The 18,063-nt window shown below is 41.3% G+C and overlaps 1 protein-coding gene across 1 annotated transcript in view; it reads left to right on the forward strand.

The window, feature by feature from the left end:
• The first annotated feature begins 767 nt into the window (after positions 1-767).
• The window catches only part of cox10 (cytochrome c oxidase assembly factor heme A:farnesyltransferase COX10), a 28,770-nt gene continuing 11,474 nt past the window's right edge, over positions 768-18,063 (forward strand). The window contains exons 1-4 of the mRNA XM_080516743.1: positions 768-865; positions 1,677-1,819; positions 1,956-2,352; positions 4,031-4,155. Coding sequence (XP_080372869.1) covers positions 835-865; positions 1,677-1,819; positions 1,956-2,352; positions 4,031-4,155 — 696 coding nt within the window. The 5' untranslated portion in view covers positions 768-834. The remainder of the gene's footprint in view (positions 866-1,676; positions 1,820-1,955; positions 2,353-4,030; positions 4,156-18,063) is intronic.

Below are 18,063 nucleotides of genomic sequence, written 5' to 3' on the forward strand. Positions count from 1 at the left end.
TTGCATATTGAGGGTAGTAAGTGGAAGGTTTTTTTTCATTTTCTGTGGCAGTGAGGGTCAATAAAATGATCATGCGCATAAAAAACAGGCAAGTTAATGGACACACAAGGGCAGGACAGCTCACACTGAATCAGACTGTAGCATTGACAGGCCATCTTAGGCAATATCGCTTATGAAAAAAGTTTAGCACACAACTGATTGCACGTTATTCACGCTTCTTCTTCTTCTTCTTCTTCTTCTTCTTCTTCGTCTTCCTATTTTACAATTTGTATGTAGATATTTATTTTCCTATTTTTGCACTACTTTTGTTGATTTATTGTACATAATATGTATCTATCTTGCACTGTTCTCATTTACTGCTGGCATCCTCTGTGGACAGCAGAGAAAGAATTCCATTGTACATGGAATCGTGGTTTTCTGATGTGCACATGACTACAATGTTTAAATTTAATTAAATTTAATTAAATTTAATCCTTGAAAGATATTATTTGCGCTAAATATATAATCGCTAAATTACAATCAAACAAACCAGAACAGGAAGTACATTTTTTTAATATGGTTCAAAATTAAATTACTTCGTATTTCACATAAAAAATTATTGAAAAAATTTATATAGAAGTTAAAATGATAATATACGTTTTTAAATATATATTTATTCGTTTTAATATTAATATTTTATAATAAAATCAAACTTTTAACGTCGTTACGTTGCGAGTTGTTGTTTGGTGACCCGGAAGTGTTTCCGGTTACCCAATGAGGTCACAATGGCGACTTGCTGCGTGTGAAGGGTCGTTACCGGAGCTGTTACCGGAGCCGGCTTTATGCACCGAGAACATGTATAAAACACCATGTCGCAGGCTGACAGGTAATACCCAGATGAGGCGCTCATCGAGAAGGCGTGCTGGTTTATTTTAAAGTTCCTTTCAATACTCATTTATTGAAAGCGGCTCTCGATGCGAAAGCGGAAGCTAATATGTTAGCTTAGCATGTGACCTTAAAAAACACCCAGAGTATCATAACACAACTAAATAAGGATATTTCTTTACCTCCAGCTGGTTTATTGTAATTATGTTCCGGCCGGTGTCCTTAAACTGTACTTTTGAGGGGTGAAATTTAGCCTTATACGGAACTTTATGTGTAAACGTGGGGTAATTAAGGACACGGTCGAGGAAAGGTTCTGTTGTCATCAGTTTGGGTCTATACTAATCAACTTAAAGTAATGCTATAACTCATTGTAGCTTCATTGTATGCTGTAATTAATTGTCAAATTCAGAGTGAAGTTACTCACATACTTTCCACTTGACTATGCTAACGGAGAGCTGTAGAACAATATATGCAGGGTACTAAATGTTTTACCAACAACATTAATTTGGCTGAATGGGTGTCATTCAATATGTTTTGTGGAAGCTCTGCATGCCACCGTGTCATCCTCTCTAGCATGACTATGTGAGCATTTGATTTTAATTTGATCAATATCCCATGCAATGTCTGCACGTTTTGTTGGAAGGAATTGTTATTTAGTCTAACATGTTTTGTGAAGATACAAGTGGGAGTGGAGTGAATAATCCTCCCTTCTCTCCTCGAAATTGCACTACATTTGTATTGAGTTTTCTTCGAACAGGCAAACCTGCCATGTTGGACTGCAGTTAATAAACATTGTCAATGTTGCATTGCAGGATTTGTTGGTGGAAGCGTTAAACAGAAATTAGTCCATAGTGTGCTCCGATGTAACCAGACAACTCGTGGCATCATTCACCTGCACAGAAGAGACCCATCAAACTGGCTGACATATCAACATCTCAACTTCCTTAAACGCCAGGTATATTTATTGAAATACTGACGCAGCCCCATACTGAGTACTCGCACTTCTTCCTGTTTGGTTGGATGTCTGTGGTCGTAAGAACTACTGCATTTCCCAGAAATAATCTAGGCTTATCTTCTTTTTTTCCCCCCAGTATGTGGCAAAGAACAACAGTGAGCTTCACCAACGTGCCGTCCCAAAGCAGGCACCTGTGTTGACTATTGTTGACGAGAGAGATGACAGTGTTGAAAGGCAATTGGAGAGAATACCAACTCTCAATCCTGCGGTCGCAGACGACGTCTCAAAGCCGCAGGATGTCGGCAGTAAGGCTCAGTTTGAAACCTCCAACCTGAAGCACGCTACAGAAGCCGTGGGAGCCCGAATTGACTCGGCGTCTCAGATGGTTTCGGATTCGAATGAGACTCCACACGTACAGGTGGAGACAGATGAAGCCAAGGAGGCTCGTCTGGACAGACAGTGGAAGCAGGTGAAGGTTGATCGGGCGGATTTACTTGACGTCTACGCCAGACTCGCCAAGATCAAACTCACAGGTAGCGTACGAAAAGTTATTATGATGACATGTACATGTACTAATAGTTACAATATCAATGATAACCCAAAACATTTTGGCTTTATACTCTCTTAAATCAAAAACTAAAACTTTTTGGGAGAATTTTTTTTATTTATTAAGATTTTTGCTAATTAAACCCTCCAGTTCAAATATGTAGGGGGAAAAACATCTGAAGTTTACAACATTTTAAGATCTGTAATTTAGTGTGATGTCTTTGCTAACAATATGTTGAATAACAGAAACATTTTTGTGAGAATATTGGATTTACATTGTAATACATCCTAAATAAGACATTTCTCAGTTTGTAAAGAGGCTTTATTGATTTGTTACAAACTGACCTGTTTTTCTACCAGATATTCTCCAGATGATATTCTTGTATTATTTATTCATTACAGCTCCAGTGTGTAACAGCCTCCAGGCTAAAGGATTAAAGCAAATGCAGACACACATTTATTGCTGTTTTACAAAAATACTGTAAACGGGTATTTTTACACAGGATGACAGAACATTAAATATAAATGTGTTATTTATTCAGTAAGTGTTTTCATCCTGCAGCTGATGTGTTGGTATCATATTATATATGCCATCAAAATAAGGTTATAACAGTGAGACTGTGTTTGTTGTGATTGTTTGGACTTTTACACTGACGTATTGAGCTGAATATGTGCTGCTGTTACACGAGGAAAAACTAGATTTCATGTTTTTAAGAGAAACTGAGTTAAATTAAACCAATCGTGCAGCAGCACTTATTGAATCGGCTTCTCCGCCCTTCACATTTATCAGAGAGTTTTAAAGAGAGGAGGTGGAGTAGCTTCTGTGTATAATAATACGTATCAATGCAAACAGCTGTCATATGAAAAGTTTGGCTCTTTTCATCATGTTGCGCTTCAAGTGTAATCTTCCTGTTGGGCAATGTTCGGAACCATCTCCAGACCACCAAAATACAACCTTCTTTTATGACTGTAGAAAATTACTGTCTGCTGTATGTATTGATTATAACTCCTAGATCATTTTGGACTTTCCAGCATCTGACAAATTCCACAAGTGGGGATTTTAAACGTTATTTCCAAAAGTCTAAACATTGACAACAGTCAACACATTTATATACACACATTTACATTAAAAAGCAGGTGTTTTTGAAGAACAATTTCCAAAACATTAAAATTGTACAAGTGAACTGTGCAACTTTTAAAAAGACAGCATCTGTAGAACATGAATAGTTCTGCTGCTGACCCATTTGCATTGTCTTCTTGTTTATATGACGCACATTAAACAATTGTTCCATACCCTAATAGATTCATTTAGATCATGAGTACTTTCTTTCACATATTCCCGTTTGTTCTGTTTCTTCCGGCAGACACTGCTCACTAAACGCCATGTAGATATTCAGGGACCTTCGTGTTGCGAATAGTTTTTGTCATAACTGTTAAATTGTGACAGACGAGATGAACTGGATATAACAATACACACTGATGTACTGGCACATGCTCAAGGTTTAAGTTAAGTTAGGCATGGCGTCATGATTTGTAATGACTCAGTCAACTGCCCAGGGTATTTTGAGAAGTTTTAATGTGTTGCTTGCCATCTTAACAGGTAAACTATGAACAGAATTTTGCGAGGTCCTGGTTGACTAATTTAAGTTTTTCGGTTAATTTCAGCTCTGGTGGTCACGACTGCAGCAGCCGGCTTTGCCATGGCGCCTGTACCATTCGACCCCGTCCTCTTCGTCGTGTCGTGTCTGGGAACAGGCCTCGCCTCATGTGCTGCCAATTCCATCAACCAGGTCGGTTTATGTCCATACAAAAAGAGACAACCATGTATGTCTTTCGATATGTGCACTGACGACAGTTTCATGACGGAGTGATGTAACATCTGGTCTACATATTGCCTACAAAACCTGAAACCTACTGAGAATCACAGGATTACAATCATAGATGATTTACTACTGCTGATTAATCGAAGTACAAACACAATACGAAGACATTAAACACGGCGCTTGTTTCAAGAGCTCCACGGAACATGACAGATGTTTCTGCTCTTGTAGACGTTTATTTTCGAAGTACCAATTTCCTCTTGGAAAGAGGGTGACTTCAGAGCTGGCATGATATCTGTAGGTCTCCTGGCGGATTTGATTTTTTATATTGACATATTATACAAACACAAATTTGCTTGTTGACAGACACACATGTCCAGTTTCCTTTTTGGAGACGATTGTGTTCCAAAAAGCTGAAAAAGCCTGAAGATCTTTTTTTTTTTTTTTTATTTACCCTTTCTACATTCCAGTTTCGCTACGCATTTCAAAAATGCTGTTATTATTTCTCCGCTGAAAGGTTTTTTTTTGAAGCTGTAAACAAAGGACGGGTGGTGTGTCTGGACTCTTAAAGGCCGAGGATAAGTAGAGCCGCACTCCGCTGTTGACGTTGTACATCGGAATTTGCTCCGTGACTTAAGATTATTAGTATAATGGCTGACCACTCCCTCAGCCTTGAATTGAACTGTGCTTAGTGGTGTCTTTGGCCTGTAATTTGGCAAAAACCGTGATTACACTGCAGGTTCATAGCTTGGAAGAAGATCTGCCACCCCCCCCTCCCCGCTTCACCTTCACAGCTGTGTTACTTTGGCCGTTGACGTGTTTTGCAGTGCTGAAAGTCACTGTAGAGTCTAAATCAGGGGGATTCAAAATGTAGTTGAGGTGACACATATAGCCCAATGCTCTCTTTGAGTGAGCCAGACCGGTAAAATGGTGCTATAATCAACTTTTTTTTCCTTTGTTGTGGCACAGAGTATATGTGATGAACATGACTATATTTTCACAAAACCAAACCATTACTACCAGAAATAACTACAGTCTAAACATAAAGCCAATTTTAATGAAACCTTGTGCTGCAAAATACAGTGAAATGTCTGAAAAAAAACGCCTATAGCTTTTTGCATTATGCATGTATCTCAGCTCGGGTAACCTACTCTTTGGGTTTGAAAAAAAAAAATCTATCTTTTCTTTGCAATTTTTTTTTATTTGCTTGGTGGTTTGGCCAGATTGGAGCCTCTTCGAGGCCAGTTTTGGCCCACGGGCCTTATGTTTGACACCCCAGCAGTAAAATCTGAATCGTTTATAATCACAGTGACGATTATGGATCTCAGTTTGTGTGGTGTGTCCCCAGTTTGAGCCTCTCTGTGCAGGTTTTCTCACACAGTCCATAAACACATGTTTTAGGCCAAGTAGTCACTCCAAATTGCCCGTAGGCTTGAGTGTGTGTGTGTGTGTGTGTGTGTTGGACTGGTGGTCTGCCCAGTGTGTACACTGCATAGCTGGGATTGGCTCCAGCCCCCATCAAACCCTGTTCTGGATAAGATGGATGGACGGCGAGGGTTACATATGTGTGTATGAATGTGTACACCGCACAGTTCTGTTACTGTGGTCAGGCATGAATAGTGTCAATCAGTCCATCACAAAGGTTGCAACTGTATTGTCTTTGCACTGGCCTGAAACGGAGCCGGCTCCTCCGTGTGTGCCTCCCCACCTCACACTGAACAGGTGTGTAAATATCCTTCAGGTATTTGAAAAATGCCCCCTTCAGTCGAGGCCGACTCAAGCTTTGAGGCGTTCAAAGCGTTGATTGACATAAGAGGCAGCAGCCACAGTCCGTACCCTGGTTTTCCCCTCATCTGTGATTCAGGTCATTTTCAAAAAGTAGCATTTTCAGTGGCTTCACCGTTGTTGTGTAAACGGACTCCCAAATCACAACAAACGTGATGCATTTACGCTTGAAAACATTGTGAAAACGAGGCCTAAGTCAACCTCATACTTGGCCTAAACAGTGTCACGTGTCGTTCAGCTCCTCTCTCGAAGCTTCGAGTCTCCTTTCAAACTCAAGAATGAATGGGTGAAACCACACGCTCTGCTCTGCTGCTCATCCCACAAATGCATGTTACTTTTAAAAGTGTCACCATTTAAAATGCAGCTGTTTTCAGATTTATTGTTAGCAAGCATTGCAGCATTAATAAAAGAAAAATCAACACAACACTTGGATTGTTTGATAGAAGTCAGCTTTTGAAGTGGAATCAAATCCCGGTTTAAATCCTGAACATTAACACAACGGCATTACCTCTGAGAAACGTGGTAAGATCGAATGAGGGGAAACCCCAAGCTCTTTGTATTGACTTTCTGAGCTTCATAATAAACATCTTGGGTATCATGGAATTTTTAAACCCGTTTTAATGCAATAATCCAGTGTCAACCAACATCAAACAGTGGTTTTGAAGTTTGAAGAACATTTATTATTTGACTGTGTAAATGAAGCATCCAGAGAGTAAATCAATGGAGACTGACAAGATTGTGGCTGTCTGAGAGATTTTGACCTTCACTGTGGATTTTGGATGTGGCTGAAAGTGTCTTATACCAGAATTTGTGGTTTTTAGCGAATGCGTCACATGGTTTTTGTGGATAAATACACAAAAAGATCCTGCAGGGTAATACTTTAATATTTCTCTCTGTTTTCACAAATGGCCTTGTGTGTATGTTCGCCTGAAATTCATCAGCGCTTAATCTGTTCGAGGCTAAGAGATGGTATGCGAGTGGGGTCTTTCTCATAAGTCCGATTCATTCTGATCCCTTATCCCAAAGTTTGTCTGGGAGCATTTTGCATGTCATCATAGTCTTAATTGGAAAGTCTGAGATGGGATTATTGTCTCGGACAAATTAGCCACCTGTGTTCGAGGAGAGGTAACTTTGAAGCAAGCTTGAACCGAAAGGAGGGTTTACAGGGAGAGTTTTCTTCGCAGAGAGAGCTTGTTTATAGCTGGTTGTGCCAGTTTTCATCTTTGTGTTGGCTAAATGAAAGTTTTTTTTATAAAGAATAATGCAAAAAAAAAAGAAATAAAGTAATACACTGAGAAAACAGTCGAAATGAAGTATCGATTTTAAAAATTGCACCCTGTAATATTTGCGTGTTTCACACTTTGAATCACACAATTTAACTATGTGCATCTCAGCACCGTCCCATAACTCCCTGTGTAAAGTCACTGTCATTATGAGCTGCATTATCTTCTCAGACCAGTTGGACAGTGCTTCTGGCTAAATTATGTCAAATTAGCTTGAGCGTGTCTCGCTCGTACTGCTAGCAGCCTTAGCTGAGGTTCATAAAGTCCATTCACCCCTGGAAGTTCTGCTTTGAGGTTGTATGAGCCATAAAGTAGTTGAAGTACTAATCGCAAACTAGTCGGTAGTGTTTATTTTCTGTTCATAATGAGCGATTTCCCTCAAAGATTGGCTGTGATGCTGCAAATTTGAGTTTTGGGTGTAAGCCAGCAGAATGTAGCAGCGAGCTGGAAGCTACTGTCCTGCACAGAGTCGTCCACATTATCAAAGGTCTGCAAAGTATTGTGCAACCAGAATTTTGCTCCACCCCTGCCACTGTGTGCACACTTAATTTAACAGCTCATCTCCAATAAAATTTACATTTACTACACCATCATGTGGATGGTATGGAGTTTCTCACCATGCCCCATGACATACAGAGTCTATCTCTCCAACTTCTCACAGCACTATGTTATAACATAGAGGAAACTGCTGGATAACAGCTTTACAGCTCAACGACTGACAGGTTGTTTCAGCGTTTTGTACAATCAAACACTTCATAATATTCCCGTTGCAGACGTTCAAGAGATTAGCCAACTAATCACACAAGTCCTACGTATGTGAAGTATTGACAGTGCCTATCCATACGAAGTATCACCAGCTGTTTGTGTCACTTTGTTTGTAAGGAAGAGGCCCCCCCCCCCCCCCAAAAAAAAAAAATTATGCATAGGAGATGTCAGGCATGAGTCATAATTGCCCGTTGCAGCTCTTTGTAGTTGACTGACACACTCAGCATTATCATTTGGCTCTTTTCTATCAGACATACCTTCACCTGCATGCAGTGGATTTCAACACGTCGGCCGTCCGTTTGTTTTTCGTAATCTCCAAAAGAAAACATGGAGCTGAAAAGAAAATGAACCCGACTTCAGATGCGTTGCCATGTCTTTTTTTTTTTTCATTTAGCCCTTTTCATCTTTTGAATACCGGTGCTCCACCGCTAGTGTGTTTAGGTGTGATCAAAGCAAAAGTCTTTTTATATGGGGCATCAAACAAAAGCCTGACGAGTAAATCAAAGCAAGAGAAAGACCCTTGTGAAGATCACTTCCTATGGATTCAGCTGCTCCACCCTAATCCTTTAATGTTCTGCATCTAAAGAGGCAGGGGAGTGCGCTCGTGTGTGTGTGACCGTACAACTGTCGAATTACCTTTAGGAAAAGAGGAAAATGCCTTGAGGGAGAGAAAGAAGCTTTGGCTCGAGGAAGTGGCAGTGAGACCTTCAGCTGAGCTGTCAAAAGCTAAGGCTGCTCTTTGTCCCACTGGGAAGTGCCTGCAGGGCAAACAGAAGCGTTGTGGTTTCTTTTTAAAATGGGACTTTATTTAGGAAACTGACGGGAGGGTGGAAGCACCAGGAGTCACGTAACAATGGCGTGTCACTGTCTAGAGTTTCTCACCACAGTCAGAAGGCTCGGTGTTGCAGTCCGAGAGGACAGTGAGGTCCAGCAGTGAAGGGATGTAATCATTTAAGCTTCCAGTTCAGTACTCTCCTGTGCAGTGCGTTTCGGGGGAAACTCTATTTTTGGGGAAACTGCCCCAGCCAAGTTTGTAGTATCTTTGTGGAATCAAGTCTATGGCCTCATTTATGTGATAACGTAACGAGTGAAAACGCATCGCTTTTGCTTTTGGGTCTCAGAAAAGTTTTGTGTTCACGTCGCAGCATTTAGGAAACATTGTGCGTTTACACGTAAATGGCAGAAACGCTGTAAATGATGTAGTCGGCAACGCAGAGAAAAATATGCTATGAACATTAACAATGTAGGGTACACAGACATTCGTTTACACCGAGTTAAAGTCGGTCACCATGGAAGCCTTTTTTAAAAAAAGTAGCGTTTTCAGTGGCTCTGAGCACTGTAGTTGTGTAAACGGAATCCCCAAAATGCTATGAAAGTTTTGGGTTTTCACTTGAAAACGTTGTCATATCAGTAGGACCTGAGGCATACTATTAAAAAGGCGGCTTCACTAATATTCAGGCCCACGTGACACTCTGCAGGTCTTCCAGCCGTCATCTCCTTCTCGTCTGCTCAGTACTTCAGCTAATTGGATAATTGGGTCAAAACAGAGTTTGAGGCCAAAGCCCCAAAAACCCCCGAGGAGGTCTCAGATCACCAGCAGTGTAAATAAGACCTGATGTGGCCTTTTACTGTCAAATAAATACCGCTCCACTATTTTGACAGCGTCTGTACTGTAAGTCACACCACGTCAGTCCTGCGTGTTTGTTTTTGACGGAGATTCACACTGGCTTGTTTTGTGGCTTGACGAGATGAAGGCAGCCGCTTTCCTTTTGTGTCTGTTCTCCGCCGAGCCGTCTGAGGTTGGCACGCACAAGCGAGCCCCCACAAGCCCCCGTGGCCCATCCACTCTGAGCTACGCCCTACTCCTCTGTCCTGTGCAGGCATGCATTATTTACCCTGCCGCACGCTCTCGTCTCCGAGCATCTTGGTCAGCCCCTCGGAGTGCACATGGGCCCAGGTCTGCAGAGTTGTGTGTTCCATGTTGTTGTTTTTTTTTATTTTTAGGGATGCTCAAAGAATTCTCAAAGAATCTGTTTTTGTGTCTGGCGCACACCCGAGCTGTTACAGCAAAGTAATGAGCTGTGTACACTTTGCAGTGTCATATAAACCTTCTTTATCCAGCAGAAGCCTCTGTTTTCTACTTTTAAAGCAACGCAAAGCCTCCTTCAAGCCCATTCATACCGATGTTGTAACCCTACAATACAGACCGGTTAAGATCTTGATCTCAGTTTTGTTTGAACTCATCTTTCTGATTATGTTTATCAAAGCATTAGGATGTCAGACTGGTGTGCTGTCATTTGCAATATGGTCTGAATCAAGCATGGAAATTCCCCATTAGTATTCTACAGACTGAGTCCCCTTTGATTTATATCTGATTAAATTCACAAACCCGTATTGTCAACTATCAAAACATAGACATCTTTTTCACATTTTTACATATTGGTCTTTGTAATATCTTTTCTCCTATATGTCGAATATGTAGTGGTGCTCCATCTGGGTTTTTTTTTTTTTTAGCGTGTTGTGGATCACTTTCATGCAGATAAAGGTCAGATACATCAGATTGAATGGGCGATTAGACAACAAAAGACATACCGTCTTGACTGCAGATGCTCGGGTTCAAATCTCGTTTTCCACCCGCTCAATTAAAACAAAAAGACGGCGCCGATCTTTGACATTAATACTTTTCAGCTTTTTGTTTGACAGTCGTTCACCAAGCTGTTAATTCACCCCGAAGAAAGAAATGGAAATTCCCTTTTTAATTGCCTTGCAAGATAGAACAAAAAGGACGTGGTGGGTATCTCTGTTTCTCGGTGCGGGATTAAAATGAATATTTAACCAGACAGCCCTGTTTAATAGTTAATTTCTTTAAAGCCTTTTGTCTTTGTCAACGGTGGGGTGCCAGTCCGTTTCAAACTGTACAAATGGATCTTCTTGTAATAGCCTCAGATGGGAGACAGATGCTGTCCTCTGATAAAGTCATCAAGGCTAAATCCACCTATTGCATGTCTTTAGTGCCCTGGAGATAAATTCCCAAGAGGAAGTCATAAATTAAACAAAACCCTGTTTCTTGGCAAATGTTAGGATTTTCACTACGTTTACAAATTATTGTGTTAGTCCAGCTCACACCGGATTTTAACATCGGACATTTTGATATTCTAACTCAACTGTAATCAGTTTTGAAGGTCAGGCCAACATGTGCAGGAGATGAAAAATCAAAAGTTGAATGTGATACTGTGAGTGAAGTCCTGACCCAGAAATCTACCAGTGTGTAAAATGGTAAACACAAGAAGCTGACTGTCGTCTGTAGCCATGGAGAAAATGGAGACAGACTTCATGCTGTGGAGGTCTGTGATCTTGTCGTTCAACGGGAAGTGGTCCAATACAGATGAGCTGGAAGATCACGACCTGTTGTCACGGCAGCAAAGCGAATCAACAGTAAATGGATTACACTGCCATGCATGTGTATCAGGACAAAGACAATATTCCAATGAGACCCTGTTCATCTGGATCCGACTGACTGTTCTGTATACATGCAGAAGTCATTTCAGACCATCTGCGTGCATTCTCGGTGTGCATTATGTATAGTTACATTACAAAAACAAACGACAGTGCCGACTCATGGCCTGGCATGTTAAATACATTTATTTTCAGTGTCTCTGCCATTTCTGTTTTCGAACCACCGTTTTCAAAATGTTGCTGTGTAATCCCAAACCTGAAACAAAAACGTGAAAGCAATGTGTTTACATACTGTACTTTTACTATACTCATGAAGTTTTTCTTCACAAATTAGGCCTTGAACATCTTTGTTCAGTTTTTCATACCATGTTGTTTCTGCTCAGGGAGGTGTAATGTATTGAGTCCGATCAAAGTAAAACTGAAACCAACCTTACTTTTAGTCCAGTTTCAGGAAATGGAAACTAATCGATGAAGCTCCTTGAAGTGGAAGAGCATCGAGAGGTTTTATATCAACTGTACTGGCACGCAACAGCCACATTGTGATGAAAATCATGTCGGGTGTTAAATCAAAGCAGCGCAGCTTCCCCCTCTGATTTGAATCCTTAAAATAATGGCTCACCTCTTCGTAGTTAGTATGAAAGCTGCCTTGTAAACTTTAATGAGTCCAGCAGAGTTAATTTGTGTAAAGTTTTCAGCAGCAGCAGTGTTCTTTAACTTTTAAATAATTCAACAGTCTATTTGCATCAACTGCGATAAGAGCCAATTTTTAATTTTCAGCCGGGTATTTTCAAGTTTAAATAGCTGTTGTTAGCAAAGCTTTTTTTTTTGTTGTTGTTTTTTTTTTCCAATATGCGGGACTTCTTTCCTCCATATTCTCACTGATCCTTTTATTGTGAGCTCACGCCTCTGCTGATAAATACAGGGTGTCCTCGATCAAAGAAGAAAGGGGCTTTTGTCGGAAAGCGGATTCTTACCAGAGTTGTCAACAACATGTTGCCTTCCTTTGTGAAGGTCACACTCAAGTGCTGCTGTAACGCTCTCAACCAAAGCATCCATCTGAGCTTTCAGCACGGCGGCTCGCTGGCGCAAACACACGTCACCGCTGTAAAGTCGACTTCACTCGAGGGGCCGAACACGGCTGAGTGATGGGCAGGTGGAGTGCCTCTTTCCACCTCCCTGATTAGCCTCTAGTTTTTGACAAAACACTGTGATTATGCTCTTGAGTAACCAACAAAGTGAGATAATGCAGATTCCACTGGGACTTGAGTCAGAGGCAAGGGAAACCACCCACTGTAGGCTCGTCTGGCTCCAGCAGACCTCTACACTTTTCACACGTATACTTAAAGGCTGACTGACCTCGTACAGGGTGAGTCAGTGTGGCCATAGCAATCCGGACATGACAACCAGCGACCCAGGAATCCCAGCGGCCCTTTTCGGGGCAATGTTAATCGGTAGAGGAGACTTGTAATTGACCTGGATCTATTATTCGTGCATCATCAGACCAACAATAGAAATGCAACTACTACCAAGAAGCCAGGGGTTTTAATGAAAAATTGACACCAGTGAAATAAACAGTGAACCCTTAGAGCGGGAGACTAGAACATGACTTCATATTTTCAGGTTGCGTTCAGAGGTTTTAATGTCTCTTTTATCTGTTTTTGTTAACTCGAGACAGCCTTATTGAACCGTTCTGACATGAGAAATGAAACTGCCTGTTCGACCGCTCCCTTTCTGCAGGGGGTCTCCACAGCAAGTCACCGTGGCTTACAGGGCAGACTTTGACTAAAATTTCCGCCAGATGCGCTCCCTGCCTCGACACGGATTCAAACGTGAACCCTCACAATTTAAGACTGAACCCTACGCTCAATTATAGCGGCAAATGAAAGCCGGTGCAATGATGCGGAGACTCTTTAGCGATGCTAATGCCGCTCAGATGACCACACACTGTGTCGTGTGACTGTACTGCATTAAGATCTGTGACAGACAAGTGAACACCAAATTTTTATGGAGTGACCTGCTGTTTTTTTTTCTGTCGAGCCGAGACATAATAGTCACTCTCAGTTGCTTTCAGATTTCTTCTGCCCTGCTGTCGTACAAGCCGATGCAAATGCGCCTTCAAAGCTTTTTGACATCTGTGCATTTTAATGTGATGCACCACAACTTTATGGTGTCTCAAGACACATGAGGTTGGAAATAGAAAAGCAAGTGCTTTGAAGTAAGAAAAATTGTAACATTATATCTGTTTCTGAGTAAAGAAATTTAATCAGATGAGGTGGTGTTGGGGTTTTTTTTTTTGGGGGGGGGGGGGGGGGGGGGTTACGCAAAACTTTTGAAAGTAATCACTCAAAGTGTTCTTAATACATCACATTCATGCGTTTGCGTACAATATGCAGGGTTTTGGGGGGGGGGGGGGGGGTTTAAGGCCAATTCAAGTTTGCCCATTCTATTTGAAGGTAACTTAGCCAGAGGCAACTCGGAACACTCTTTGTAATGCTGAGATCCATGGATAATTAACAAAAGCAGCACTGTTTATGGCTTGCCCGTGAGCCAACGCTGCATGCTAATTTGATTCAAACCCCGAAGCTTTTGGGGCAAGGGCATCGCTGCGAGAAAACAACATGGTTACCCACATGCACCAAGTCTTTGGGCGTGTCTCACAATCTCAAAAATCTCGCTTTAATAGCTTTTCGTCCTGCCAAATGCTGAACGAGGCAGAAATGAAGGAAAACTGAAGGATTTCTTGCAGGTCGACCTCGACGAGGAACACGGGAACAGATTCAGAAGGCTGAACGCTCAACGCTTCCACTTATTCCAGACGTACAGTTGTTGCAAAGGTGTCTTTCTTCATCTCTGACTTCATGTTTTAAAGGAGCAGTACACGTTATATTACAGCGACCACATTATGAGAATCACCTCTGATGAAGGATGTGCTGAGACAAGAGTTCAGACTTTTTATGTTCATATGGAGTAGGACACTGAAGCTGTTAAAGACGAGCTGGAAAAATGACCTGCGTCATTATTATTTTTTCTTTTCATATTTTAAACTGTTTCAGCACAAAAGTAAACTTCAGCAGTTTGATATAAAGGGCATTATTATAAAAAAAATACTCCTCCTTTTCTCTTCTGTCTTTTTCTTTTTCCTCATTCATCTTCCTCTCAATTTTGTGACTCTTCTTTCGAGGCTTCTTTCAATTCTTCATTTGTCTTCTCCGTCTTCATTTTAAATTTCACCTGTTTCCAGTTGGTCTACTTCTCTTCTTTGACAGATTGATACGATCTGTCATCTCTCTTATTAATATGTTTAGTTGTTTCTGCTTTGGTCTTCCATACTTTTTATCTGGATATTAACAATCAGGTTTCCAATCATAAGTGTCGTCAGTCCTTGAATCACAAAACAACCTTGAACAGCAGAGAACCATCGCACTGAATATTTAGCATATAAAAAACTTTTGTATAAATCGTTCAAGATTTTGGCTCTTTAATAGAAGAAATTATTATGTGGGTTATCCTGTCATGAGTGTCGTAAATATGCTGAAATTGTTAACAATATGAAGACGGCGCGTTACTTTAATGACGGTTCAGTTCCATCGACTTCCTTTTTCATGAGGATTTTGAAGGAGTTGTCAGTCCGCCCTTGTCCCTCCGCTCGAGTATCACCTCTGTTGTTATCTGTTCGTTCACCTGCTCATCAACCACCACTCATTCCCATCTCACCTGAGGACGCCACCCCGGTCTGACCGTCGCTGGCTGCCGATGCTGCAGACTGTCTAGTTAAAAGGATCTTCATCTTTCTGATGACACAGCAGTCTGTCAGACTCTGTCATGATTACTGCTCACAAGGCACTTCAAAGTGTGTGTCCATGGGTGTGTGTCGCTTGCACATACATATTTAGCCCACTGCACCAACACCTTTAACTGTACTTACCCCCCCCCCCCCCCCCCCCGTTCGCCCTTTGAGGCGCTGTTTTCGGCTTTGTTCTTAACCCAACATGCAGAACACAAAGGGCCGGTGAAATTACACATGTATTGTTTTGTTTATGTCTACAGCAGAACGGTACTTTACCCCTGTGTGTTGTTCATCTTAATAACCGTTTGCTTGTTTTAGCTAGGGCCGGCCGAGTTGTAAAGGCTACACCACGACTCCGGCTGCCGAAGCCAAGTTAATCTTCTGACAGCGTCGTAAAGTTTGCGACGATCATGTCGCGTCCTTGGTGCATTTTGCAGTGCCGAGTTAAAGTTACTGACCGCCAGAATGATGGCAAAGTCAAATGCTGGACCACGTCCACATCCTTCAATACCCATTCGCCAAAGCTGTCACTCTTGTATATCCATATTTTGGATACCATGCAATATTGTCTTTGATTTTGAAATATATTTAATAAATGTTAATATGTAAGCCAATTGTAATGATGCCGCCTGGGGTATAATGTCGCAAAAAATGTCTCCTGAGTTAACAAATCTAATTCAGTGGAGAGCACAGCTGTCACACAGTGTAATAATAAACTTGTGACTGCGAAAATCATAGTTTGTAGAAGCCTTGAGATCCTACGAAGTTGGATCCTACGAATGTAGCTTGATAATATAAAAACAAAGTTTTTGCCATGAAAGCTTTGTCGTCTTGTACCGTGGGCAGTTTTTCCAGCTAATTGACATCGATGCGCGACTGGAGATCTGGTACGATCTTTCAAATGTGATTCAGACTCATGCCGCACTCGTCGTCTGCCTGCCTTCTCGGTCCAATACAAAACACTGTGAATGTGCAAAAACAAAGGCTGTTTTCTGAGTAAATTAGTTTTTTTCTCTGAACATCATCAATGCCACCGTACAGCTCCTCATTCAAGTTAGAAGGACATACTTCACTGCTGTGTTCCCATTCATTTGACTCCCACACAGCTGTAATCACTTTCTGGATGATAGTCATCTGTGTGTGTGTGTTTCTCTCTCTTTGGGAACATCTTATGCTATTTTACCCACTTCCTCGGGATTAAGCCCTTCTGCTGATGATAGACTGGATGGGGGATGGTGCAATACTCCTTTTATTTTGTTCCATTGCTTCCATCTTTGATTCGTTAGTACCAGGTTCTATAATATTGTGTGGCTGTTGAAAAGGTGTGGCATTAGGACGCTGCTGGTATCAATATGATACTTCTGAAGCAGCATTCGAATAGATCGTGTTTTTATCGATAGTCTTTCTCCAGCTGAGAAATGTTGCCCATCATGGTCTTAATTTATCTTGTAAAAACTTCAACATGGCTTCTTTTGTTTTGGATAATGGTTTGCGTTTTCTTAGTCAGTGGAATGTCTGCCAAAGACTTTCTGGCTATCTTTCACACAACTGGCATCGGGGGGAAAACAACTTCCAGATACGTGCATGTGGTTACTGTAGTGAGTCAGTACACACATTATCCTTTTTTTTTTTCCAGTTATTTATGCATTGCACATCTTCATTTTCACCTGCCTTGTTTCAAGTACCCAGAAACATTGAACTAAATGAGAAGGGCAACAAAAGCATTGGATTTAAAAGTCTTAAAGGGCTTTTCTTTAAGCCAGAGGTGTTTTTCTATTTCACCTTGAATGGTCTGAGCCAGTAAAATTATGCATTAATAACTTAAGATTATTAACAATAGTTTTTACTTGCAGCGGCGCAGAATAGACATTAAGCAAATGTCTATATTTTCGCAAAACACAAACATCAGAAATGACTACAATCTCAACATGAAGCCAATTTTGATGAAATGCCAAATTCATAGCAAGGAGGTAACTTGCTTTCATGGCAGTGTCATCGATCTCTCAGCTCGGGTCACAGTCCGATACTTTTAAGAAATACTTTTTTATTTTTTTAAATCAATGTTTTCTTTGAAATTTCTTCCATTTGCTCGGTGGTTTGGCGGACGAGAATCGAGCTCGTCAGTTTTAGCCCACGTTCGACACCCCCTGCTTTAAGCAATAATAGTAGATCATGTTCAAATGGAGCCAGATGCCGCACGGTGGCATTCTACCTATTTGGTGTCATTTTTTTTTAAACCCTCTCTTCAAGACACATTGCCTTTGAAAGCTAAATCCTCAATGTATTTAGTTGAGCTCTAACGAAAAGCCGATATCCTGCCTCTCTAAGCTACAACAAGCTTTGTTTTAAACTGACTAAATCCATGCAATAATCAATAAAGTCAATCTTCTATTTTCCCCCCCCCCCATCATTATAACCTTGTCTTGCCAAACTGTGCCAGTGCTGCTACACACTGAAAGCTGTGTTGATCCACACCCTGACAAGAGGCATTTCTGTTCCTTCGCCGGGAAAGATAGTTGACAGCTCACTTCTCGGGCCCGTCGAGGAGCAAACTGGTTGCTTTTCCACCCGAGGGGCGAAGGAGAGAGATGAGGAGAAGCGATGGGTCTCACGGGCAAAGCTCTGGATGCGGAGGAGGACAGATTGTGACAGGAACTTTGTTACCATGTTTACACAGTCTCCTCCTATTTGCCCCAGCAAACAAGACTGTCACTCATGGATGAATTATTTAGTCCCGTTGGTTTTCGTGTGTTTTGCTTCTAGTGCATCTGCAAATGTTCTGCCGGCTTATGAACATATTTC

This window comes from Blennius ocellaris (genome assembly GCF_963422515.1).
Source record: "Blennius ocellaris genome assembly, chromosome: 21".
Taxonomy (NCBI): Eukaryota; Metazoa; Chordata; class Actinopteri; order Blenniiformes; family Blenniidae; genus Blennius; species Blennius ocellaris.